General features: G+C 35.1%; 1 protein-coding gene across 1 annotated transcript; it reads right to left on the reverse strand.

Annotated features, from left to right (window-relative positions):
* PEX3 (peroxisomal biogenesis factor 3) lies at positions 1-26,914 on the reverse strand (the record flags this gene model as incomplete). The annotated part of the gene is made up of 12 exons (XM_084227867.1): positions 1-84; positions 555-651; positions 6,563-6,685; positions 8,673-8,743; positions 9,447-9,615; positions 10,191-10,245; positions 10,352-10,418; positions 10,708-10,832; positions 12,035-12,078; positions 15,578-15,659; positions 18,377-18,508; positions 26,842-26,914. The coding sequence occupies 12 exons, from the start codon at positions 26,912-26,914 to the stop codon at positions 1-3; spliced, it is 1,122 nt and encodes a 373-aa protein (XP_084083993.1).
* Positions 26,915-27,181: the final 267 nt, after the last annotated feature.

The following is a 27,181-nucleotide window of genomic DNA, read 5'->3' on the forward strand; positions in this document are numbered from 1 at the left end:
TCACTTCTCTAGTTGTTGGGGAGTACTAAAAGCCTCGTACACATTAGCAGCAAAGTCTTTCACCTGTTCCATCATCAGCAGATCCTAGCAAAAATGACAACAAAACATTATAATTTGTAAAAAGTATAATTTAAATCCATTTCTGTAATCAACCAGTGAATTTACTTCTACAATTTTTGAGAACAAGTCTTAAAAAGAAAACCAATTAATGCGAGGAATACCGTTTCTTACAATAAATTCCAGGAGATAGTGGCTAAGTTTTTATATGAAGGATGGTGTTCTCTCTTAAGTATCAGAAAATTCAAGTGAGCACGAGGCTTGTTTTGATTTCAACAAATTTATGGTTAAATTCTCTTAAGACCACTAGATATTTTACCTCACAGACACACACTCTTATTTACTCTAGTGGTGCACTCTATCACACACTATACGTGGTTTCAGGTTTTCCATTTCTCTGAATGAGTATCACCGGAGAGAAATGTAGTTTTATACTAGACACACAGCACATCCCAAAATACAAACTTTTTAATAATGCCCCCAAACTTTCTTCTTACCTGAACAAAATGACTAGGTGTTTCACTGCAAACTGAATGGATCTGTCCATTTACTATGGGGATTATCTTAGCTAAAGGCAGGCTCACACTGGAAAGACTGAAAAATTATCATAGTAATAATTATTTTCTGAAATTATCTTACAGGAATTTAACATTTTAATTATAAAGGTAACAGTCACTGAAAAATACTGATCAAATGAAAAAATAAAAACCATATATAGTTCTACCACCTAAAAATAAAAACTATAAATATATGATAATTTCTTCCAGTAATTTTTATACACTTCTATGTTTTTGTGTATTTTTTAACATAAAACCATCGCATCTGAGGCAACACTGCTCTGCATTTTTATTCATATATGCATTTCCCCATCTCATTAAAAGTTCTTCCAAAGGTTTTGCTTTTTTAAATTTTTAAAAAAATTTTTAATGAAGTGCCATTATTTATATTCTTGTTAAATTTTTCACAACATAGGATTTCACTACTCAGGTGTTAATGAGTACATAGTAATCCATCATCTGGCAACCAGCTTCTTAGAATTGTGAATTTAAGTTTATGTCTAATTCTCTTCAAAGCATTGTGTAAACATGGAATTGCTGCATCAAAGGGCATGGATGTTTTTGCCAAATGCATACTGCTTCTCCAGCAGTGGGGAGAATACCTGCTCCATCATGTTTTCTTTCTGTATCAAGCTTTATCTGTATGTCTGATAGCTGAAACTGGGATCTCAGAGTTTTAATCTGTATTTCTCTAAATTAGTAGCAATGTTAAATGTTTTTTTCCCTACTCAGTGAACTGTACCACTATCTATTTGGCAGTGTGAGCCAAAATCCTGGGCATCATCATTGGTACTTCCTTCTCCTACCTATACTATACTCCTCCACAATCCCAAGTATTTCTTCTATGGGTCTAGGTAAACAGTATCTCCTGTGTGGTGTACAGCAATAACCTTCAAACCAGTAAGTGCTCCATAAGCATTTGCTGAAATAATAAATAGTATGTGTGATTAAGTATGATGTAATGATTATTAAATGATGAAACTAATTTTTGTGAGTAGGACATAGATTTAGGTTTATTGCATTAAATATTATGTTTCACAATATATAATTACTTAATACATCATACACATAATTTTCTTGTAAACATCATGAAAACGTTGAGACTATGGTGGGTGTCTAATGAGTGTGCTTTGTTGTGCTTTGAGGCAAATGAAAAACAATGCCTTTACAAAATTGGTGAGGAAGTCAGGCACTATTTTCTATCACGACATCTTTGTAGCATGTTTTCAAAATCTGACATGATTTTGTTTACTTGTTTGATGTCTCTTTTTGTATTAAGAGTTTAAAAAAAATTGAAGACACACTATCATAAAAGTCTGGGACATCAGGTGCATATCTATCTTAGTGTATTATCCCAGCACTTTAGTAAGAGCGGAGCACAGTGCATGCTCAATATATGAATCAATTAATAATTAAGTCTTCATCCATTGCTATGTCCCCAACTTTCACTGTCCTAATTACTTCCTCACAAAGCAATCAAAGCGACCCTACAATGTATATCCCACCATGCCACTCTCCTAGCATTCTCAAGCTGATATCCATCTTCTTATCTGCTGCATCCTCCAATTTCACCTCACACCTTTTTTTCCCTAGTTCTACCCATTCAGCTACCACATCGACCTTCTTCCAGGTCCTCAAGTGTATCTTAGCTTTCCTGTCTTCAAAGTTTTCACCATGGGACTTCTGCCTTGAATGTCAACTGCTTCATTCTAGTCCAAGGCTATATATATTTTTTTTTTTAATAGAGGCATGTTTATTTATTTATTTGTTTGTTTGTACATGCACTGGGTACAGTCAGAAGCGTGGGAGGGTGAGAGAATTCACCAGAGCCAGAGCGGGGAGCAGAGCAGGCAGGACCGAAGTACACTGCTGAGGGGAGCAGCGGGCGGCAGCAGAGGTCTGCGCGCCATGTGGGATTCTCCTCCGGTGGCCGGGGAGCAGCCGGGGATCGAACCGGCGCCGCAGATGCCGCGGGCAGCTTCGCAACCCAGCGCTCAACCGCTGCGCCACCGGGGAGGCCCCCCAAGGCTATATTTAATTGTGGCTCATCTTTTAGTTCTCAAATTGTTTTCTCAGGGAAACTGCTTAATGTTTCCTACATTTGTAAAAATACTTCTCTATAAATTTCAGTGTTCTTTCCCATTTTACATAGTTTTTACAATTATGCTTATTGTCTACATCTCTTCCTAGATTATTAGAGCCACAAGGACAGAGGCCTGTAAAGTGCCTGATACATAGCAGGTGCCAATAAGTAGATGTGACTTGAATGGACAAACTAGTGATTTCTGTCTGTTCTTCTGTGAATTATCTGTATGTGTTATGACTATTTCTTTCTTCAGGTGTTTGCTTTACTGACGTGTATAATGCTCTCTGTATATAAATGTATATAAATCTCTCTGCATGCCATTTTAGTTTGCAAACATTTCCCCAAATATAACATTTGCATTTAATATTGATTATATAAGAGTTAATAACGCTAGTCTATGAGTTTTAAATTTTACAGCCAAACTTATTATTTTTCTTTATATAAAGTTCTTTACCTTTATTTTTAGATTTTCTTCATTAGATTACATAAATACTTACATTGTTTTCTATCAGTTCATTTATGTTTTTATCGCTGAAACCTCCTGGATATATAATATATATGTATATATGGTATACATATGTATATACAGTCTATACATATAGTTATGTGGTATATATATGGATATATGGTACATATATAATATATATGTATATATGGCAAGGCTCTAAATTTATTATTATTGTTTTGCAATTAGTCATTACAAAATGACTAATTATGTCTTATCATCATTTACTAATTTATCTCTCCATCATCTTCTTTATAAGCTAATAGTCTATATATTTTGAGAAACTGTTTCTGGGTTTTATATCCTAGTCTATTGGGGAGTAATGTATTATCCTAGTTAGCTGCATCTTATATGTTCTATAGGGAAAGCACATTCATTGCTACTTTTTCAATAATTTCTTGAATATTCTCAGCCCTCTACTCCTTCAGATCACTTTTACTATCAATTTTTCATGATCAAAAATAAAGCAACCACTTTGACTACATTTATAGATTAGTATCTTTACAATTTTCAGTTGATTCTCTTAAGTTTTTAAGCACAAAATCATGTTATCTCACATAGTATTAACTTTTTCTCTTTCCTGAACTGATGCTAATTTCTGAAGATAAGAATTTAACTTAAAAAAATCACTGTCAACTAATAGCTCATGGGAATAATAAAGATGTTAAATAGTCTATTTGCAAGATATATAAAAATAAATGGTTTTCCTAAATTTGGTTCTCAAAATTAATCTTTACTAACTCTGCATTGGTTACCATAATAGAATGAATAATGCTGAATAATTATGTCAATAGTGACCATCTTTATGTCATTGATTTTTATGTCATTGATTTTAATGGAAATCACCTAGTGTTTACCATTAAATCTATTTTCTTTTAGTTTCTTATAATCTATTATTGTATAAAAAAGCATTTTTTATTTCTTGAAGACAGTTATCCATAAGAAATGCTAAATTTGCTAGCAGTTTGACCTCAAGTTATTTACTTCTTCTCTTAGAAAATACTAGTGTTTCCTAGAGCTATTTTAAAAATTCATTGAGACAACATTATAAGAAATAGTTATCATACTGCACATGGAATAAGGAAGTCTTGGTTGCATTATTGTTGCTATAAATTTCTGGATTTCATTTGCTTATATTTTACTTAGGAATGTTACATGTGTAGTCACACTTTAAGTCTGTATAGTTTTCCTTCTACCTCCCAGCTTTATCCATTATATTTTCTGTTGGGTTATTACTGGTGATAGGAAAGTTTTTGATTATAAAATATATATTATACATATATCAATACATATACATTTTATATGCGTGTTATATATAGTAGACACATGAATATACACACTTACAAATGCACTTACATAATTGGAGCTTTTAATAGTTTGCGTTACTTTTCAGTTGATTTTCTAGAGGGTTCTAGATTAACTGCAATACACATAATTAGTGATATTTTGTCTCTTTGCCAATGTTAAAAGTCTTTTTTCTTGACTTATTGTGATGACAGTGCTTCCGTGATGTGGTCAACAACAGGAAAGACAACAGGTATGATAGAAATATTCCTAGTATTGGATCAGGTAGTATGAAGTTGGTTATTGACATGAAAAAGATAGGAAATAGGGCCTCCCCGGTGGCGCAGCGGTTGAGCGCTGGGTTGCGAAGCTGCCCGCAGCCTCTGCGGCGCCGGTTCGATCCCCGGCTGCTCCCCGGCCACCGGACGAGGGTCCCGCATGGCGTGCAGACCTCTCCTGCCGCCCGCTGCTCCCCTCAGCAGTGTACTTCGGTCCTACTGCCTGCTCTGCTCCCCGCTCTGGCTCTGGTGAATTCTCTCACCCTCCCGCGCTTCTGACTGTACCCAGTGCATGTGTAAACGAACAAACAAACAAACAAATAAATAAATAAAAAATACATGCCTCTTAAAAAAACAAAAAAAACAAAACAAAACAAAACAAAAGATAGGAAATATCACTAAATGCCAAGACTGTGTAATGAAGTTTGAATGGACACAAGAGAATCTCTGATTTTGAGAGGAGTAATGTAAATGTAAAGCAAATAAAGTATAACTGAGGAGTAAGTCTCCACTTCAAGGTGGCACATGTGGCTCACACATGAAAGTACAGATAATGAGTACTAGAGGAGCTCAGAAAAGGAAAACTTACAGTGGGGTTGATATGTCTGCAAAGTAATTTTTATTTTTATAATTTTACTGTGTGTAAGATCAAATATTTGTTCATGTTTAAAACATGATGACACAATTATTATAACTCGTTATTACTATTCAGGAAGTAACTAATACCTTGCTAGATAAAAATTATGTTGAAATTTTATTATTTGGACAACCTTGATTTAGGGAGTATAAAAGGGGGTGAAATTTATTTTGGTATAATTTGAAGAATTGACAAAAAAGATCTTAGGATATTTAAAATGTTTCAGAAAATAAACTTTATGGCTTTTAGCATCCCACATACTCAAAGTTTGTTGCAAATTACTCTTTTTTATAAAATAAAGAAAGGTCCCAGAAAATTGGGGAAATAATCTCTTGCCCTATGTATTAAAGAATTAAATTGGATATTACACATACATACTGCATATCAATTACTGTTTCTACTAATTTTAATGGATGAGTTTATAGTCAATTAACACTGATTTAGTATCTATTATTTTCAGAGTTTAATGTAAAAAACCTACAAAACTGAGATCCTTAAAGAGTGTAAATTCTAGTATGAGATCAAAAGTGCTGATGTTGACATGATAAGGATATATATAATAAAACCATAAGATATGTTTTGACAGCATGAATCCATGACTTACGATCATGGATTTTGATCAAATAGTTAAGATCAAAATTACTAACAACTACACTAAATAAATAATCCCAATCCTATAATAAAAGGTGAAAATGAACACATTTATATAGTTGTAGAACTAGGAGATGATTTATAATGGGAATCTTCAACAAAAGTGCTTTATTGTTACAATTACCAAAGTATTGTATTATGTAGGCCACTTATGGCTTACAGTACATAATTAATAAGAAAACACATTAAAACAAATACATTGTCAGTTTTTTGTTTCTAAAAATTTAAAAAACTAATAGCTGCAATTTGGCCTACAGATAGGTATTTTCACAATGTAAGTACTTTAAATAGTGGCAAAATTTTTGGAAGAAATATGAGCTTTAATATTAAATACAGAAGGAGCTTCTACTAATGATGGGATGACTGGATTAACAGTTTAATTTGTTGAAAAATAAGCATTCAAATTTTATTCACTAAGATGTTACCTGGAACAAAAAACACACCTAAAACACTATTTTTTTTTTAAACACTCATTAGATGGGTGACATTTTTATTATGTCATCTTACCTGTTCATGGAGTCACCATGTTGCAGGTCCTGTTCAGTAGGTCGAAAGAACTCAGCCATATTGTCTAGTAGTCTACTAAAACCTCGGTTTAAACAGGTATTCAAAACTGTACTAAAATCTGGACTACACAAAACAAGAAATACATTACTTTATAGAGTCTCAATGAAAAAGGAATTAAATTCAGTAACTATGTGGTTACCTTTGATATATATTCCTAGTCACAATCTAGTTTTCAGTCTAAAACACAGTAAGTATATCGAGTCAATCCTTAATAATTAAACATAAAAAGTTAGCTTATTTATTTAGCACAACAAAATGAAGATATTTCTTTTGCTAGATTTTCTTACATTAGTATGCTATACAATATTTCTTAAAGTATCAACATTACTTTTCTTGAAGAAAATTCTATAGTCATAGATTATGGTTTGTTTTGTATGCCTATTATGACATTCCAGTGAGATAGAAAATTTTATTATCACATACAGATGAGGAACTGGATACTTGAGGGATGAAGAAATTTGTCCAAAGGTATGTAGTTAATAAGCAGGCAGTTAAAATTTGAAACCAGGTCTTTTTGAACTTAACTTTCAAGCTCTTTTCACTGTACTATATTAGTATTTCATAAAAACATTTTTGATACAAAGAATAATGTATGTGTGCTGTGAAAGAAATATGCCTCATTTAACAAAAAATTAGTTTTATCATCACACATAGAAATTCTCAATCCAGATCAATTCATGGGAGTGAAGAGCTAGGTCTATACATTTGAGACTTACTAGTAATTAAAACAATGGATGTGTTTAAAATTGCATGGAGCAATTGAGGATGAAATAAGAACAAATATCTGGAAAATACTAATGTTTAAAGGAAAGACAGAGATAGAGAAACTTAAGAAGAAATGATCTGAGAATTGTTAGAAAAATTAGGAAATTACACTGTCATGAGAGCCATATGAAAAAATAATTTCTAGAAAGGTCTGATCAATAGTGTCAATTATCAGAGAAAGGTTAATTAATATAAACTTTATAGGCTGAGCAGATTTGGCAAAAGATCAGTGTGATCTTTCCTAGAGCTTTATGGAGTGATTTGGTGGAAATCTGAATAAGAAAGAAAGGTAGAGATTGGTACTAGAACTTGATAAATGCACACAGTAGATTCAGTAGCTGAGTTAACCCAATAATTTGCTGATTTTCTCAAAATCATGAAAAAAGTATAGGCTGAAGACATCACTGTCTCAAAATACAGAAAGAAAGAAAATGGGTTTAAATATCTTTGATTTAAAAGATATTTATGGTTGTCTTTAAAAGCACAGTTTGCATAATTTGGTGCTTTTTTCCATTTTTAAGATCTCTTCTGGGTAATTAAAAATAGTATACTCAGTTTAGGAAAGGTGAAATTTTTTTTTTTTTTTTTTTTGGTGGGACCCTTGCAGGTGGCTGGGGAATGAACAGGCACTGCAGAGGCTGCGGGAAGCCTCTCAACCCAGCGCTCAACCGCTGCACCACCAGGGGAGGCCTAGGAAAGGTGAAATTTTTAACATTCAAAGTTTTAGGAACATTATAATCTATCTTAAAAGGGTTAGGGGAAGTATTCCTCAAAATCATGTGTGTACACATTAGCAGCAATGTGTAGGTATGTACACATGAGGGGTAGCTGGAGCGCGCTCAGAGCATCTCTTCCCAACTCAGCACTGAGTGGCTTCAATTTGGTGGTCAGATTAGTTATGACTGCAATTTCAGTTTTTGATTTTTTTTTAAATAGACCTGATTAATAACCATTTACTAGTATGTGTGGATATAACAGAATCATCGTCAAAAGGTTTTTTCCAAAATATAAATGTTAACTATCTAGTTTCCAGCCCCTCAACAACTATATCAGAGTCTCTAGAGTAGGCATTGTCATCTTAAAAAAAAAAAAAAACCCAAAAACCTGCTTCCTTTCTTTCTCTAATAAGAAAACCACTATTTTGGATAGGAAGGCAGGTAAGTAGTTTTAAAATTTAATTTCAATAAAACAAGGTTCTGAATATGTTGTTCAAGAATAACTACAAAACAGTCATAAGTATATAAAAGCAGAAACACATAGTTTTTGTTATGTGTAATATACATACCTTTCTAACATGTCTCTAGTTTCATTGAGCAGTTTAATAGTAGTAATATCTCTAGGAGAAAGCCCACAGGCCTGTAAAATTAAAATGCCATATTTCAGGGTTTCAAATATTAGCAAGAGATCAGGAAATTTAGTCTGTTCTAGCAACAGTCAAAAAAAGGTCAAACTCACAAAGAACCTGTAAAGGCTCATTTGTGTAGGTAAATAATATTTTAAACATGAGCAAAGTACAATTATACTTTGTAAGGTCTTTATTTACCTCCTACTCTTGGACTCATTTCTCATCACTGATTTACCTCAAAAATCAAATGTGATTAAAATGTAATTTATTTGTCTGCAAATGAAGGTTCAGATTCCATCTTGGCATACAAAGCTCTTTATGATCTTGCATCAACCCTCAGCTCTACTTTCTATTACATGATCTCTTGCAAATACGCTCAGGCCAAGTGAACTCCTGAATTCATCTCCTGAGCTTTCCAAGTGTGCTGAACATGTCGTACTCCTACTATATCCCAGGCACACATTGTAGTATCACATAACTAAGACTCAAAAAAATTTGCTGATTATCTAAAATTATAAATGTTTTGCAGTAGAAATCATCTATATTTACAGTTGTGTTTCTAAATTAATGAGGCTTTTTTAAAATTACTGGAAATATATGCTTTCATTCACTTACCTTTTCAAGAGATTCAGAAATCTAAATTTTAAGAGATAGTACAAAAGAAATTTAAAAACAGAGTAACTGGTTTGGTTAAATGGTTATGTAATTAATCACCTGAGCTGCTAATGGGGTTTCTTCATCTGGCATCATATAATGGCATAACAAAGATTTGGATTCATCTTTATTGACCCAAGAAGAAGACTGATGCTGCTCCACGAGGTTTCTTATTTCTTTTAGTTTTTGCTCCAGGTCCAAAAGGGATAAAGAGTATTTAAGAGAAACACTAGAAGCAGAGAAGGGTGAACTGGGATAAATCGAAACTATACAACATATCCTATACACACTCTTATCAGATTACCATCTGAGATCCTGTTTCATCTAGTCAAACCTGAAACTGCTACCTGTGAAATCACTAGCATAGATTAAGAAATCAGCTACCAGTTAGGGCCCTTATTATAAAGTGAAGAAAAATCTTGTAGCAGATTTCACAAGAAATTCCCACTGCAATTATATCACTAGCATAAACAGGAGATAAGAACTTTAGAGGCAGATGTAGGCTTTTTATATGATTATCCAAATATTTCTGGTTTGTTTAGCAATCAATCAATAAACAGTGAAATATTAAAACTTTTCCTTTAGTATCAAGTGGTTGATACTGAAGAAGAAAGTGGATTCCACAAAGCAATACTACCCTCCCGACCTACCCTCCCACCCAAAAGGCTTTGTAAAGTGTATCAGGTCACAAAGAATTTTACAGACCTCCATTAGTCAAGTCACTAGTTTCAGTAGAATACTTCTTACTTTCTTTCATTTATCAGAATCAGGAAGTAAAAAAGCAGCCAAAGCAAAATGCCTTACCTTCCTAAAATCTTCTGCACAGCTTGTTTAATGACGGTGATTAGTTCTGTGAGACCTGTGAAAAGAAAAACAAACATAAAAGCTTGTTCACTGTTCGAATTCCCCAATAATATAAATGAATGAATTAAAATTAGTCTACAGGTCAGAAATAAGAATCTTACCATCTCCAAGGAGGTGTTGAATACTTGATAAATATTGCTGTTGGACATCTGGGGGAGCAAGAGTTGTCTGTACAAAATAGAAAAAAGGTCAAATTATTCAATATTAGTAGTAAATTAATAGTATTTTCAGTATAACATGAGCTGAGATTTTTCAGGACCTGGAGTGACAGGTAAAATAATATTCTTTAATATAACAAAAGGCCTAGTTTCAAACCATGAAAAATAAAATGCTAAGAGGTTCTAGTCACATGAAATACAAAGATACTGATTTCATAGATATCATCTCAATAAATCATATTTAATTTCAAGCCTCTTGAAAGAAAAGGCAATACCTATTTAAGCCTATTAAAACTTACGGTGCCATTTTTGCCAACTGCTGCATTATCCAGGTAAATATAGCCACCAATTATGTTTAACTGGACTCGCAAAAGAACAACCAGCATACAAGTACTATATACAGCTACGATACTTCTTGTGAAACCTTCACAGAGAAAAAGAAAGCCATTTGGTATTATTAAAACAGAAACAAGAGTGTAAAATCATGAATCATCCCTATGATTTTTCATATGATGACTTTAAAGGTACAATTATAACTATTTTCAATACAAAAACATATCAATTCAAACTATTTTACATTTTAGCTCCTTAAAACTTGTTTAATGTAAATTAGCTATGAACTCTTTATTGAAACAATAACCAATATATTGAGTGAAATGTTTTATATTATCAGCTTAGAAAGCAAAACAGGAGAGTACTGGGAAGAGTGGTAGTCTCAGAACTCGGAGATGTCCAGGAAGCAGCTCAAGATAAGAGAAGAGGGCTGAGGATGGACAAATTTAGTTTCAAGGACAGATAAAGAAGGATAAGTCCAATAAAGGGCTGGAAGAAGGTATAAAAAGATAGAATAATACCTATCAGAGTGGAGGTGTTTACTATTGATGGGAGGTTTAGTAGGAACAGAATGTCCAGTGGATTTAGCAATCCAGAAATTATTAATGCTTGTGAGAGACACGGGAATGAAGTGGAGACACAGGAATGAAGCCAGTCTTTAGTGTGTAAAAGAACGTGTGGGAGTGAGTAAGAGAAGAAAGGAATGTAGAAATCTCTGGTACTAAATATAAGGGGCGTGAGAAAGTACAATAGCTGAAAGGAAATACAGAGTACTAGAAAAGTTTCATTTATTTTAGATAGGCAAAGCTTAAGCATGATTCAGCTGATAAGGATTAATTGAAAGAACAGGAAAACAGGACAACTGATAATATGAAATTCTGAGATGTATATCTTTATCTATCCATCCATCCATCCACCCATCCATTCACCTCTCTATACATAGCCCAGGACAGCTCTTTGTTTCAAATTTTTATCTCTAATCAAAGTTTGCATATAATATCAAAGTACAGTTACTATCTGGGTTGGAGTGAAAACTGTCTTTAACGCATATTACAGATACCAGTAACTAATAAAGACATATGAAGTTACAAGTAATCATAATAATACTACCACCATGACCTCCAATTACTAAGTGCTTTCTATAACCAGACATTGATCTACTTGCTTTTTGAGAATGATTTAATCCTAATGACACTATGAGGTGGATAAAGAAGAGTGATCTACATAATGGAGTACAAACATTTCTTCATAAATATTTTAAGAATGTGCTGTTAACAGACTATGTAGGCTTACTTATTATCTTCAGATCTTCCCATATCTCTAGTTTGTTTGAAGGCCTAAAGAAAAGAATATCAGAAAATATACAAATAATAACTAGGTAATCAAATAGAAAACTTTGAATTTATAGCTCTATATTTAGTAATAGATTACAGCAAAAAACAAAGGTCACAAAATAAAGTAAAAAACAAAATCATAATTTCATTAATTAATGATTACAATCATCTCCACTAGTATATCTGTATAAATCTTTGCAGTCTTCTTCTCCCTCTGGGCACATGCACGTATGTATTATAAAATCACTAGGAAAAGAAGGAAAAATATTTATTTCTTCCCCATATTTACTGTTTTCCAAATAAGGCAGGTTGTATAATGCTTCTAAGATAAATCAGGAAATATTTTTTGTTTTCAAGTATGATTATAAATCCCTGAGTTGAAATATACATTTGCTGTGTTTCAACCAGCCATGGTTATTATTCTTATCGATGTTCAAATTGCTCATCTTTGACCACTGGGGGACTATAGAGGTTGGCTCCTGGGTTCTTTTGACATGTCTATTAGTCTTTAACAGTTTCCTTACTTTCTGACAAACAAAAAAGCTGTCCAGTTTCATCTTGGTCAATTCCTTTTTTTTTTTTAATTTATTTATTTATGCATACAAGAACTGGGGTACAGTCCAGATATGTTGTGGGTGAGAGGATTCACCAGAGACAGAGTGGGGAACAGAACAGGCATATAGACTGAAATATACTGCTGAGGGGAGCAGCGGGTGAGTCAGGAGAGGTCTGCTGCACCATGTGGGTTGCTCCCTGGCAGGTGGGGGGAATCGAACTCATGCTGTAGTGGCTGCGGAAAGCTTCACAGGTTGCGTCTTAACCCCTTGCGCCTCCAGGGAGACCCTCATCTTGTTCAATTCTTGCTGCAGAAGTTAATTACCCATTTCTTAAAGAGTCCTGGTTCTTTTAGTGGGTGGAAGGAGGAACCCTAAACTTTGTACACTCCAAATGGGTTCTACTACCTACCTATGTGAAAGAACCTTTTTTTGTTTGTTTTCTTTCTTATTTTCAATCTGTCACTTGTAAAATAGACTGAAAATTACTAGAAAAATCAAATTAAAAAACACAAAGAAATTACAAGCCCATCGCCTTTATTATCAAACTCAGATATAAATCTGTATTTCAATAAGAAGTTGAATTACCATTACAATTGTACAGTATGACTAGTTTTATCTTTCTTTGCTCCTGAACAGGCTACACAGCTTTAGTTATCCTTTCTTAGATGAAGCAGGTTCAGAAGATAAGTGGTTAAGGTATCACTGAAAATATACATTTGAATGCCATATTTATTGATTAAATTAGGAATCAATTACAATTTAACAGTTAGATATTTTAATGCAAGTAAACCACATTTTCTGAATGCAACCTCAGAAAAATTCCAAAATCATTCTTATAGAAATTCTAAATTAAGAAAGATAAAAATATTATTGGTCACAAAAATTTCAATATAGGAAGGGCTTGGCAGTAGCAATCTATGGAAGGGTAAGTTAGGGTACTTTTGTTGAAACTGCATTTTATTTGGGGTTACTTTGTTCGGTGGTGACAGTGTTAAAGTCATCCAAGACATTTCTTCATGTTAACGTTCTCCATTATTAGGCCTTAAAGGTAGATTTCAACTTAAGTTCTAATATACAGCATGGTGAGTACAGTTAATAATAATACATTTTATACTTCAAATTTCTGAAGAGATATTAAGTGTTCTTTATATATTAAATGTTTCAACTACAATGGCTGCAACTGCGTTGGACATGTACAGATTTTTGGGTCATTATTCCCTAAATAATATAGCCCCATCAACTATGTACATAGAGTTCATATTATATTCAGTAGTATAAGGGAGGATGTGTGGAGATTATATGCAAATACAACATCATTTATACAAGAGTCTGAGCATACTCAGATTTTGCTATGGCCAGGGACCTTGTAATCAATCCCTCGAGATATGGATGAATGGATACTGCACTAAGAAAACAAAATTACACCTTTTTTTAAAAGCTGCCCAGGATTACCCATCAAAATTAATCCCTTTCTTCTCCTGCCTCCCATATTTTCTCACCACATTTTGCTTTTGCTTTTTACCATAGACTAAACATAATACGTGTTTATAATTTATTTAATCTGCTTCCTCCTTTATATGGTAAGGTCTAAATTATCTTAATTACTTTGATTTCCCCAAAGCACAGGGAACATTGGGCATTCCTGGAAACATGTTTATTGTATTTGTTATTATATTGCTTTTATAAACATGCTGTTCTCTTATCTCATTTGTCATGCTTCCCCAATAAGCCTAAAATGCAAGGTAATTAAAATCTACTTATTTTCTATCCCCTACTTATGGACATACAGGTGGTAATTCTGTATTTGAGAGGAATCTACTCATATGTTTATTCTTCACATTATTATAAGAATACTTAACTTAAATCTTGTATCTGTAAGTAACAGTAAAAGTGTAGCAACTTTTAAGAATGATTAAATTTAGGGGAATAAAGCCTTATCACAAGCATTATACTTTAATTAGATTTTTAAAAAAATCTCAAGTATACATATCCATTATTATTTTGGGATGTAATCTTTGAATAAAGAATATGTTTTTAAAGAAAATTTCCAGTTTGTTACTTAACCTGTCTGAGCACTACTGTCCTGATGTCTTACTTGCATAATGGAGATGATAATATCTAGCTCACGATTGACACTATGAGAACTGGGAATATATATATGAAAGGTACTTAGCATTTGTCCCAGCAGAGACACACTCTAGAAATAACACTTCCTTCACTCTGGTTATTGGAAGGTGACTACAAGGAAAACAAGTTGTTTAGTAAAGAAAATAATTAGAATTTATTTAGTGAATGCACCCTTTTCCCCATCCTGTTAATTATAATGGGAAGCCATTTCCTTCTGAAGTCTTTCCAAAAACTAAAATTAAAATTAAAACATACTAAATAACAATACCCCAATCCACGCTACACTCCATATACAAGGTCATATGTGTGAAAGTGCTGTGTACACAGTAAACTATCAAGGTAAGTAGATTATCATTTCAGAATGCTCATGTTAGATTTGTATTTCATTTTGTTAATAATATAAAATGCAAGTTCATATGCTTTATTTATTTGAAATATATGTTCATGGGCTTTATTTACTATATTGTAAACTCTTCAAGAAGCATAGTTAACATAACTTTGTCAGCTTTACAACATTTGATTTATAAACACATTTCCACAAGCGCTCAAGAACTATATTTCTTAGTACCATCAAAGCAATATAAGATCTATTTATATGAAAGCCAGAATACATACAAATATTGCCTTAGATTCTTTGTGCATAAGATAGAACATTAAAAAATGTATAAAATAAAACATGAATTGAGTGATATAGCTGGTAAATATTTTTTCTATATGAGCCTATATAAGATATAATTAGAAAGAAAATAAGGAAATAAAGTGCATTCCATAAACTTTCATTGTAGTGTGTAAATAAAAATGTTGTAACTTGTATTTACCTGTTTTTTAGCAGGGCTGTGAGGCTTTCAGAATTGAGTTGCTGCATTAGGGCCTCTCTGAGTGTTGGAAGCATGGAGAGCACTATGAAATAAAGAAAATAAAAAGGTTATGAGCTGACATGACTGCCCTCACTTAGAAATGCCATTGTTTTAGAATTGGTTACAGGACTAGCATCTTGCAGGGGTGGGAGGGAAGTTCACAGTGAGCGTTTTCATGTTACTACTATTAATAATAATAATAAACAATTATATACTAATACATCCTTTATCTGTTTATGTTAAGTCAACAAAAATTATACATATACTATGATCATGCCAATATAACAATTACACAAGTCTACTTCCTTCCTGGCTAGTTGAAGACAGCATTCAGGTCTTTCTTTAGCTGTCTGGGGTCCATGATAAACTTCCCCACAAATCATAGGATGACACCTTCACCAGCCTTGAATCTGTGAATCTGGCAAGACTCTGTGCCTCAGTTTACTCATGTAAACTGAGGACAACACAGAGTTTACCTTATAGGATTGTTATTAAGGTTTGAGACATACATTAGAACACTGTTTCTTTGTACATGGAAATGTTCAGGAAGCATTAGCTCTTAGTATTATCATTATTACCCTTTCACATTCCCGTTTGTAAGTAAACATGTCAGAAAGCTGATTTGGGAAGCTTCTCAGTGAACTTGTATTTTGGCTCCTTGTGATCACCATATTTTATATTTAATTGCCAGAAATAGCTACTTATTTACCTAGGGTTGTGCCACTCATGTCTTTATCTGGGAAGAGATCAACCAAGTGACAGCTCAGCTGCCTCTCCCCATGATTGGAGAGATTGCACTGATCTTGGCAGTGACAGTACTCAGTGGGGATGCTGAAGCAGGCCCATTCCTGTGGTATTCCTCTACCAGGCAACTCTGGTATGAGGGCTGCCCACTGATTACCAAACTTTTAAAACTATGTTGTAGACTCAACCAAGAACTGTGTTGAGACTCCTCCTACCTAGTCTTCCTTCTTCCTTTTCATTCAAGTCAGAGCTGCTCTGTGGCCCAAAAGCTTTTTGTGCCCACTTATGCTCCCTCCATTTTATTCTTCATAGGTCCCCCAACCCTCCTTAAGGTTTGTGCACCTCTAATGCTCTCTGAGCATTTGCTTTGCAGAGGACCCAAATGACACAATGGCTTATGTCAAACTGAGATAAATTTTGAAATCCCACGAGCTACCTTTCTGTTTTCTGGAAATCCAAATAATAATCCTAAAAATGGGCTACTTTTAGTCTCAAAAAATTCATGATCATGTCCTCATAGCACCATTACACTGATACTAAATACCAATTTAAATAATTACATAATTTCTGAGAAGTCACTATTGACTGATTGTTATGCATTAAGTATTTTATATCTACCATTTTATCAAATTTTCATGAAACATCTGCAAATTGGGTTTATGACATTCATTTTATGGAGGAGGAAAAATGAAATTTAGATTTTCTTAAAGATGTACAGATAATACATGAGGTCAAACTGGGAATTGAACCAGACCTTCATTATCCTTGAGCCTGTGATCTTATTCACTGTCTTATCCCAGCTGTCATTTTATGCAGCTATTTATGATTACTTATTTGCTTTATCGAATGAAGGTAGCTTTCCAAGTATTATTCTTTCCCATGTTAAAAACCATACTCCAAATGTAACTCTGCATGTGTTTTCTTAACCTTAATGTCAACTTTTTTATTTGTTAAATGGGTTGAACTAAAAATAAATTCCTTTCAACTGAAGAAAATTCTACATTTAAAACTGGACAAAGAGAACCTACTTTTATAAATTCTTTCTAAATTAATTGTTATTGAAAGGAATGTTAGATAAAGGATTAAGGTTTAAACAGTAAAAAAAAGGAAAACAGGTTTCACATAGATTTGAGAACTAATTCTTCAAGGAATTATGCCAATTACAACATAACACCTTATTCTCTTCAAATAGGGGACCCTGTTAGCAGGTTGCTAGCTCTGGAGGCTAAATGATCACCAAGAGTTAACATCAACTGAGTGTATATTATTGTGTTAAACTTACAGATATGTAGTTGCCTACTATATATTTAACAAACTTAAGGCTCTTTATGACTTCAAGGGATAATCCCACTTCTAGTGGGATTAGGTCTGACCCAGCAACTTTACTTCCTATTATTCTTCTGTTGTTCATTTTGCTCTAGTTACACACATAACCTTTTGGCTACTTCCTGAAGGTGCCAAACTCATTCTGCCCCAGGCATTTTTCATAGCAGCCTCCTCCACTGTTGAATCTCCTCCCATGTGACCTCTTCAAAGAGGCCTGGCATCTTAAAGAGCATCACCACCCTTCACACAGTTTTACTCTTATGGCAAGTAGTCACTGCTGAAAGTTATTTGACTTGTCATTTACCATCTTTTTCTCTTACTAACATATAAATTCTAAGAGTCAGGGTTTTCAATTGGTTATCTTTTGTTTTCTTAGTGCTGGGTACCTCAAGTATTTGCAGAATATATAAATAAAATGAACAAATAAGTATTTATATTGTATATTGATGTGTAGGATATTTAAAATTCACTTTAACTAAGGTATTTCAGTTAAATCATATCAATATTTGCTGGATTTATCTTTCTTTGCCTTCACCTCTCAATTTTGGTTCTGAAGTTATGCAAATTAATACAAACCATCAAATAACTTCATATATAAAATAATAATTTTAACAACAAATAATTTAAATATTTTAATAATTATTTTAATAATAATCATTATTTATAAATAAATATTTCTGTTTGCATTACCTGTCATATTGCAAGTCCTCTGATTACTTTCAAAATGATATTGTCGTCGTGCTTGGGCAATGTATTCTGCTGCCTCTCTTTCCTGAATTTCTCTGATTTTCTTCTGTCCATATTTTCCCAGGATATATACGCCTAAAATCATTTTAAAAAACAAGCTAGTATATTAATCCAATTAATTATATATTAACATTCCAAGTAATGATTTTAATCTACTTTATCTGAATATAAGGGTAATATCAATGAAAAACTAAAAATTAAAACATTTAAAAACCTAAATTGAGAATTGCATAAGAGCTGTCACATAAAAAATATAAGGTGATAAAAAAATTGTGAACTAAAGAGAAGGAAAAGGAGACTGACATTTTAACAGCAATGACAGATAGGCACGTAAGGAGTAGATTTGAAGAATTAGAAGGCATCACAATGCCTTCCATAGTGAATTGGAGATATTCTAAATGTCCAATAGGGAACTGTTTAAGGAAATGATGGTCCAGCCATACAATGGAATCTTAGGTGTTGCAAATCATATTGCTAAATAGTTAACGACGAAAGGAAATCCCAACCTTATATTGTTAGATGAGAAAATAAGATCCCAGAAGTTTTGCTTTCCAATTTAGATACACAGAAAAAACAGGATTTTAATTTCTAACATATAATAAATAGTGATTATAGTGGAATAGCAGGCTTATCTTTTCTTCTGTTTGCTTTTCATATTTTCAGCTTTCAATAAACATAAAAAACCTAAAAAATATGTAAGATAAATTTTTTAAAAAGAAAGAATGAAAGAAAGGAAGGTAGTCAGGCAGACATCTGAAACTATAATTAAAGTGGAAGTGGGGGGGATGCAGGCACAGAAGTTTCCTAAATTATAACACTGTAGAAATATAGATGAGGTAATGTGGCCTGTGATTTACTTTCAGCATAGACAGGACAATATAAATGTGCATATTTTGGTCTATACCAGGTAAACACTTCAGAAGCATTAGTTGGCTTTAGAGCAAAAGCCACACTCCAAGCACTTCAACTCACTTTTTCTAGCATCATGAATATCAAAAATGGATTTTCAAAGGTGATGTTAATGGTGTTTAAGATAATTAATATTTTAGTAATGTTCACATGAACAGGTCTATATGAACATTGCAATTCCTTTATGTTCCAGAATGGCTCAACTTTGGATTCTCAGCTACTAGGTCAGAGGATTCTTAGTCAAGGAAGTTACCCAAGGGAGTCAGCCAGCAGAATCCTACAACTAGTTTACTGCTACATTTGCTTCCAATAAATCTTTATGATTGGCTTTGTTGTATCACAAAAAGAGGACAGAACACTGGAACTTCAATGAGCTTATCAAACAGATTATCACACTATTTTAACTATGCTTGCTAACAGCTATTTTTATGTTTTGCAGAGTATATTTTATTGTAACTTGACAACAAGTTTGTAGGGGAATAACTAATCATCACCAACCTCCAACCACCTCACAGCCAAAAGGAACCTAAGAATGATTAGATTTGTATTACCTAAATGATTAGAGTTGGCTTTTTACAAGGGGGAATGGGTAGCCTTTTAGAACCTGCAAACACATCCTGAATTATTTTAATTAACACAGGCACTGTAGATGAAGTGATGGCATGTTAAATACTCTTAAAAATAATAGCTCAGTAAAAGGTCATGCACTACAAATAATTACATAGAAATAAAGTATAATTATTGTTGCTATGTTTGTATGTAAATAAATGCATTATACTCACATTTAAAGAACAAATAAAAGTTCATACAAGTGGTTTCATAGCTACTTTTTTTGTTAATACATCCTCAGTAATTGATAATGCCACAATATCAATCGGATAAAGAAACTGACTTTTACGAAGTAACCCATGGACAGGCCCCACTAACATAGCAACTTTTAAAATGAATAGCTGGTATTTTATTTGCACAACAGATTCTAAAACTTCTGTGTAAAATGATTATTCTTTCTCAAATTATATGGTAAAATGAAACATGACATAATGCTTTTTGAGAGCTGGGAATTTTCTCTGTAACTGCACATTTAATTTATGTATTTGTATATGTATTTTCCTGGGGAGAAGGTTCACTACTTTCATGAATTTTTTTAATTATAAATTTTATTTTTATATTCCCCATACAATTGCAACCCCCTTATTTTGACCCCAATCCCTCCCTTCCCTGCCCTCCACCCCCTCATAGTGTCTCTGGTTCATAGTTTTTTGGTGATTTTGATTTTTACTTTCTTATAGTTATTCTTTTTCCTGGTCCCTTATTTAAGTTTTCTAGATTCCTGCTATGAGTGAGACCATCCGGTATTTTTCTTTTTCTTTCTGGCTTATTTCGCTGAGCATACTTTCATGAAATTCTTAATAGTGTCTTAAATTTTTTTAAGGAACTACTATGTATGTCTGATAAATGTAGTATGTTCTAACTAAAGCTAAAAAAAGGAAAATTGTTCAACTGTGTCCCACCCACCCTCTTATTCCAATTTCCCCTGCAAATTACACATGTTGAAGTCCTAGTACCTCCGAATGTGACCTTATTTCAAAGACAAGATCTTCACAGAGATAATCCAATTAAAAAGAGGTCCTTAGGGAACTGTCATTCGTTTCCTTCTAAGAAGAGGAAATTTAGATACAGACAGGTATACTGGGAAGATTGTAGCAACAAAGGAGGAGGTGGCCATCTGCAAGCTAAGAAGAAAGATCTGGAACAGATCCTTGTTTACAGCCCTCAGAAGAAACAAGTGAATTCTGCCAACATCTTGATTTTGGATGTCAGGCTTCCATAAATGTGAGGTCATAAATTTCTGTTCTTAAGCATTCAGTTTGTGGTAATTTGTTATGGCAGCCCTAGCAAACCGATACATGAAATTAAGGCTAAAATTCACAACCCAAGGCTTTTTTTTTTTTTTTTTGAGTTAGCTCTTAAATAAATTCCTACAGAAGGTCTAATTTACCCAGGCTCTCATTCCAAAATTCATAAGTTGTAATTGAGTCAGATTTTCTCCCTAGGAAAATAAGAATGAGGGTAGAGAATTCATTTAAAATATGGAGCTCAAAAATCATCTTGAGTTGATTGAATTCTGCTCTGAAAGACAGGAGATACATTGATGGTTATAGCACCAACTACTTTGGCAACTTTGAGCAACTTACTTTTCTCTGGACCCAAATTTAATTACTTAGAAAATGAAAAATTGGGTTTATAAGAGCTTTAAAATTTCTTCTGTAGCTATGACTTTATGAATGATGAAATCATTATCTAAACACAAGAAAGAAATGTAAAATGTTTTAACGTTTCCTTACTGTGCTCTGCTGGTAAAGCAAAATATCTTCTAGTTTTTCCATATTATTAAATTTGAATCCTTGCAACACAACTGTTTTACTAAGTTAATAATTTCAATAAGAGTTTGAAAATAATCTATTAAGATCTCTCCCAATCAAATATATAACCATCTCCCATTTGGATTATAGTTTAGAAATATCTTCTAAATTTTTTCCACTTTACTCCACACCCTTTACTCTTGTCTTCATTTAGATCTAGAACATTAATGCTCTGGAACTGGTTTAACAGCTTTCCAACTCTCTTACACTTCTGGTCTCACAACCTTCTAATCCATCTTTTATATGCGAAGTAATTTTCTAAAACATCAATCAGACTGCCTCATTTCTGTGTTTAGAATTCTTTCATATTCTGCCATTATTTCTTAACCTGGATTCCCTGCTCCACTTATATCAGAATTACTTGGGAGTACTTGTTTAAATGTAGCTATTAAGAATTTCCTTGAAAACAGGGCCTCCCCGGTGGCGCAGCGGTTGAGCGCTGGGTTGCGAAGCTGCCCGCAGCGTCTGCGGCGCCGGTTCGATCCCCCGGCTGCTTCCCGGCCACCAGAGGAGGGTCCCACATGGTGCGCAGACTTCTCCTGCCGCCCGCTGCTCCCCTCAGCAGTGTACTTCGGTCCTTCTGCCTGTTCTGCTCCCTGCTCTGGCTCTGGTGAATTCTCTCACCCTCCCGCGCTTCTGACTGTACCCAGTGCATGTATAAACAAAAACAAACAAAGAAATAAATAAATAAGTAAAAGCATGCCTCTATAAAAAAAAAAAAAAAAAAAAAAAAAGAATTTCCTTGAAAACATCCCCAAATGTTTTCCTTGAAAACATCCCCCAGTGTCTTATATGACACTGCATCCCAATACATAATATTGGTATAGAGTAGGAATTTTTTTTTAAGATTGATTTATTTATACAAGCACTGGGTACAGTCAGAAGCGTGGGAGGGTGAGAGAATTCACCAGAGTCAGAGCGGAGAGCAGAGTAGGCAGATTGATGAAGTACACTGCTGAGGGGAGCAGCGGGCGGCAGGAGAGGTCTGCGCACCATGTGGGACCTCACCCGGTGGCCGGGGATCCAACTGGCGCTGCAGAGGCTGGGGGCAGCTTCGCCAGCCAGCTGCGCCACCAGGTAGGCCCCAGAGTAGGAATTTAATAAACATTTAATGATGAACTGATGAACTGTAATCTGGACCTAAAGAATCAGTCTGATTAAAAGAATTCTGTATTTTAACCAAGTTCCTTGCATTATTTTTATCCATACTAAAGTCTGAGAAGCACTGATATATAGGATAACGTAAAATAACAAGGAATACCCTTCACAATTTGAGCTCTAGGTATTTATCCAAATTCATCATTTACCAACTCACATTTGTTCCCTGATTCATCAAAAGCAATGTCTCTAAACCTGTTGAACAGTCCCTTTCCCTGCTGTGCTTTCTCCTTTGCTAGCTTTACAACTTAGCTCAAGTGAATGTTCCTCCTCTAAGAAGCTTGCAACTTCACCTCTCTCTACTCTGCTCCCACATCACACTGCTCTATTATGGTACTATAACACTACCAATGTGCTACTCTTTTATTAAAAAATATTTATTTATTTATGCATAGAAGAGCTGGGGTGCAGGCCAGAGATATGGGTTTGTGTGTGTGTGAAAGGATTCACCAGAGACAGAATGGGGCACTGCTGAGGGGAGTAGCGGGAGAGACAGAAGAGGTTAGCTGCGCCATGTGGGCCACCTCCCTGGCAGGGGATCGAACTCCTGCTGCAGTGGCTGCTGACAGCCCCATAGTGCTGCTTCTTAAGCCCTTGTGCCACCAGGGAGGCCCCAATGTGCTACTTTTATTAATTTCTATTTCATTTTTTTCAGACTGCTGTATGAGTTTCTCAAAGCCAGGAGCTGTGTCTTATTCCTCTGTATTCCTAGAGTCCAATATAGTAAGAATAGGCCCTTACTCTCATTCAGATATTTGTTGAGTGAGAAAGTGAATAGATGACAATCTGAAGAAACCAGAAATTACAGGGGTAAGATATAAATGATAATTCCATGCTTTTAAGAAGCCCAGGAAACAAGGTAGCAACTATGAATGTGATTGTTCTCTGCTCTGCAACACTTTTTCTAGCGTAGTAGTTCTCAAAGTGTAGCTCAAGCACTTCTAGAGGTCTTCAAAACCCCTTTTTAGGGCATCTGTGAGACAAAACTATTTCCATAATACTACTAAACATCACTTGCCTTTTTCATTCTCACACTCTCCTGAGTGTAGAGTGGGGTATCGTAGAGGCCACATGATGTGGTATCAAACGTGAGTGAAGGCAGAAAGAGATGGAAATCCAGTTTCCTTTAATTAAGCCACACAATAAAGAGATCTGCAAAAGTGTAAGAAAGCCACACTTCCCTCATTTTTTAAAAATGTTATTTATCTGTATAGGTTGTTATTTTAAAATTAATTAATAAATTAAAAATGTTCTTACTTTTAATCTCCAACAGGGTAGCTATTAATAGATACAAATTTTTAAAAGATCTTAATTCTTAATGTCCTTTATTTTTGAAAGTATAAAGGAAACCTCAGGCCTAAAAAAATTAAGAATCACTGCTTTTGCCTTTTTGTAAATTGGCCAAATTGCACAAATTGTTGTAAAGCAATTACTCATCCAAAATGCAAGAAATTGCTACTTAAGAAGATCTGTAACTCAAAGTTTGTACTTATGTTTTTCCCCCATCAGCGACTGGCCACACTTTTTTCAACATGCATGCTGATATATTCTTTAGCTCCCAAGCCTATCAAATGTGCTACTTCATCCACGTTCTTCCTGATCTTTTGCAATTGCATGCATTATCTTCCAGCTTAATCTGTAACATTTTTTCCAGCTCTTTAATTGTTTTGTAATTGTTTGTTTTGTAATCTGTACACTTGCTGTTACGGGTTTATGTGTGTGTTCCCTCAAAATTCTATGTTGAAATCTTAATGCTAGATGTGATGATATCAGGAGGTGAGGTCTGTGACAGGTGTGTACATAAGGGTGGATTGTGAATGGGCTTAGTACTCTTATAAAAGGGACTGAAAGATCTTAAGCTTCTTCTACCATGTGAGGGTATAACCAGAAGTCTACACCCCTGCCTCTACCCATATGATCTGACCATGTTGACACCCTGATCTTGGCTTCTAGCCTCTGTAACTGTGAGAAATAAATTTCTGTTGTTTCATAAGGGTTGCAGTGGTATAATGTGGAAAGAATGTGTGTCTAGGTCTAACTAACATACCTGGGTTTGAATTCTATCTGCTTCATTATTAACTCTGAGACCTTGGGTAAGTTTCTTTTATTTTCAGAGACCTACTACCCACATTTTTGAACAGGGATAAGAATAATCACCCAGTTATCATGTGCGCTTAACCGAAAGAACTTAGCCCAATGCACAGTACAGTGGGCACCCACTAAATGGTAGGCAGTATATTAAAATCTGTAAATCTTGTATCGCCAACCATATTCTCTTCAATGCTATAGGCTCCAGATAAACATTTCTTATGTTAGAGTAACTAAAATGTAACATAAAGGATCTTCCTCTGAAAGAGAAAGAATATGAGGTTCAAACAAATGCCAATCATGGCCATCTACTCTTTTACCTTTTCTGTGTAAAGATTTTCTCTTTCAGTGCCTCTGAATTTCCCCCTATTTTGCATTCCTCTTAATCTGTAACTATAAAGCTCTCAATAGATTAAAAAAAATTTACAATTACCTCTAAGTATATTCCTTTAATTCCCCCTGTGATTATTTTTAACCTACCATTAGGCTGTGCCATAAGTCTGCAGGGCTATGCTATTCTTTTTGAGGTTGCTAAAGAGGTATTTTCCTTCCTTCAATAGCAGCAAAAATACTTTATATTAATTCTAATCACATGTATTTTAACATTTCTACAAATAAAATTGACTTGGTGGTCTTAGTAAACTTTAACTAATAGATATCAGTGGCTGAAGATATCAGTACTCAACGGCTGAGGCGATCAGAACACATTTTTTTAATCTATAAGGAACATCTCAAATAATTCAATAAAAATTTACAAACATGATCACCATTAATTTGTAATAGACCTCAGGGACCTGGAAAAGACTGTCCTTGCTTCATTAACAAGAAGGCTGTTTCAAACTTTCAGAAATCAACAAATCTGAATTGATGCTAAAGAGCATTTTAATTTCAAATTGTTGGAGGTGGTAGCAAGAGACAAGCAACGAAATGCTTTGGGAAACTTGTTTCATCTTTTAAGTACATCTGTAACCAAAAGTACGCAGTTACTAATAACAAAATTTCTCAAAAACTCAAGTTCTAAAAATTTCCTCTTCACATTCCCCCATTTCTTTCTTCTACAATTCACAGCCTGTTTCTTTTCCCACTGAAATCCCTGCGTACAGTGCTGTGACTGTCAAAAGAGGGGAAAGGTTCTCAAGATGGTTATCTGTTTCTAAATCTCCTCCCAGCCCGGTGCAACTCAGTTGTGTCAGCTAGATGAACTTGAGGATTCTGAGGAAGATTGCACAACAGCCTGCAAGCACTTTCTTACAGCAGAACTGGCAGCACAGTTGGTCTTCTCAAGGAGCAGCAACAGAATTAAAGCACTGATTCGCGTTTGTTTATCTGGTGGTATCTCTTCCAGTCCTTCTGCACAACGGTGCTGGCTTGAAAAATTCCCATTTCCTTTAAAGAACACTGAAAGTGTAGGCACAGGGACTCTCCTAGAATATTAGGAAACTCCTGCGAAGGGTGACAGCCAGACTAGGGGCGGGAGAGCCAAACAGAAACGAAGAACCTAACAGAAAAACAACAGAGGTGCCTTACAAAACATGTGCCTAAGAAAATGGTGCCTGGAAACATAAACGCAACTGTGGTGGGTCCTTCAAGGTGCGTGAGGAGAACAGGCAGGGTAAAGGGGCAGTGTCGGGGCCACGGGCACAGACACCACAACTGCAGAGACCTAAGGAAGACTGGGGGTGTCACCCTGCTCCCCAGTCTGAGGCGGAGCAAACCCCCTTGATGCTCCCGGACTGCGGGCGCCCGCCCCCGCCCCCGCCCCGGTGGGAGACAGTCACCTTTCTCCCTCCGCCTTCTCCCCTGCTCCTGTCCGGGAGCGCCGTCACCCACCTCCGAGGACCGTGCCCAGGAAGATGCACTTCTTTTTGTGACGTTTCAGAAAATTCCACATCGCTCGCAGCATCTTCCGACCCTGGAGGCGCGGGCTGCGTCGAGGCGGGAGGGCTGCTCACCGGGAAACCGTGTCTTCGTCACCCGGCCCGGCCGACCCGGCCGGGGCGCCGTCGTCCCGCGGGGCGCCCTCCAGGAGCCACGAACGCGACTTTCCGCGGAGACCGTCCCCGGGCGGGAAGGGGGCGTGGACTCCGGTGGAGCAGCTGCGCTTTCTGCTGCGGCCGCCGCCGCCGCTCACTGGTCCCGGGCGCCTCGGTCCCTCCAGAACTCGCTCCCG

Source organism: Talpa europaea (assembly GCF_964194135.1).
Source record: "Talpa europaea genome assembly, chromosome: 2".
NCBI lineage: Eukaryota > Metazoa > Chordata > Mammalia > Eulipotyphla > Talpidae > Talpa > Talpa europaea.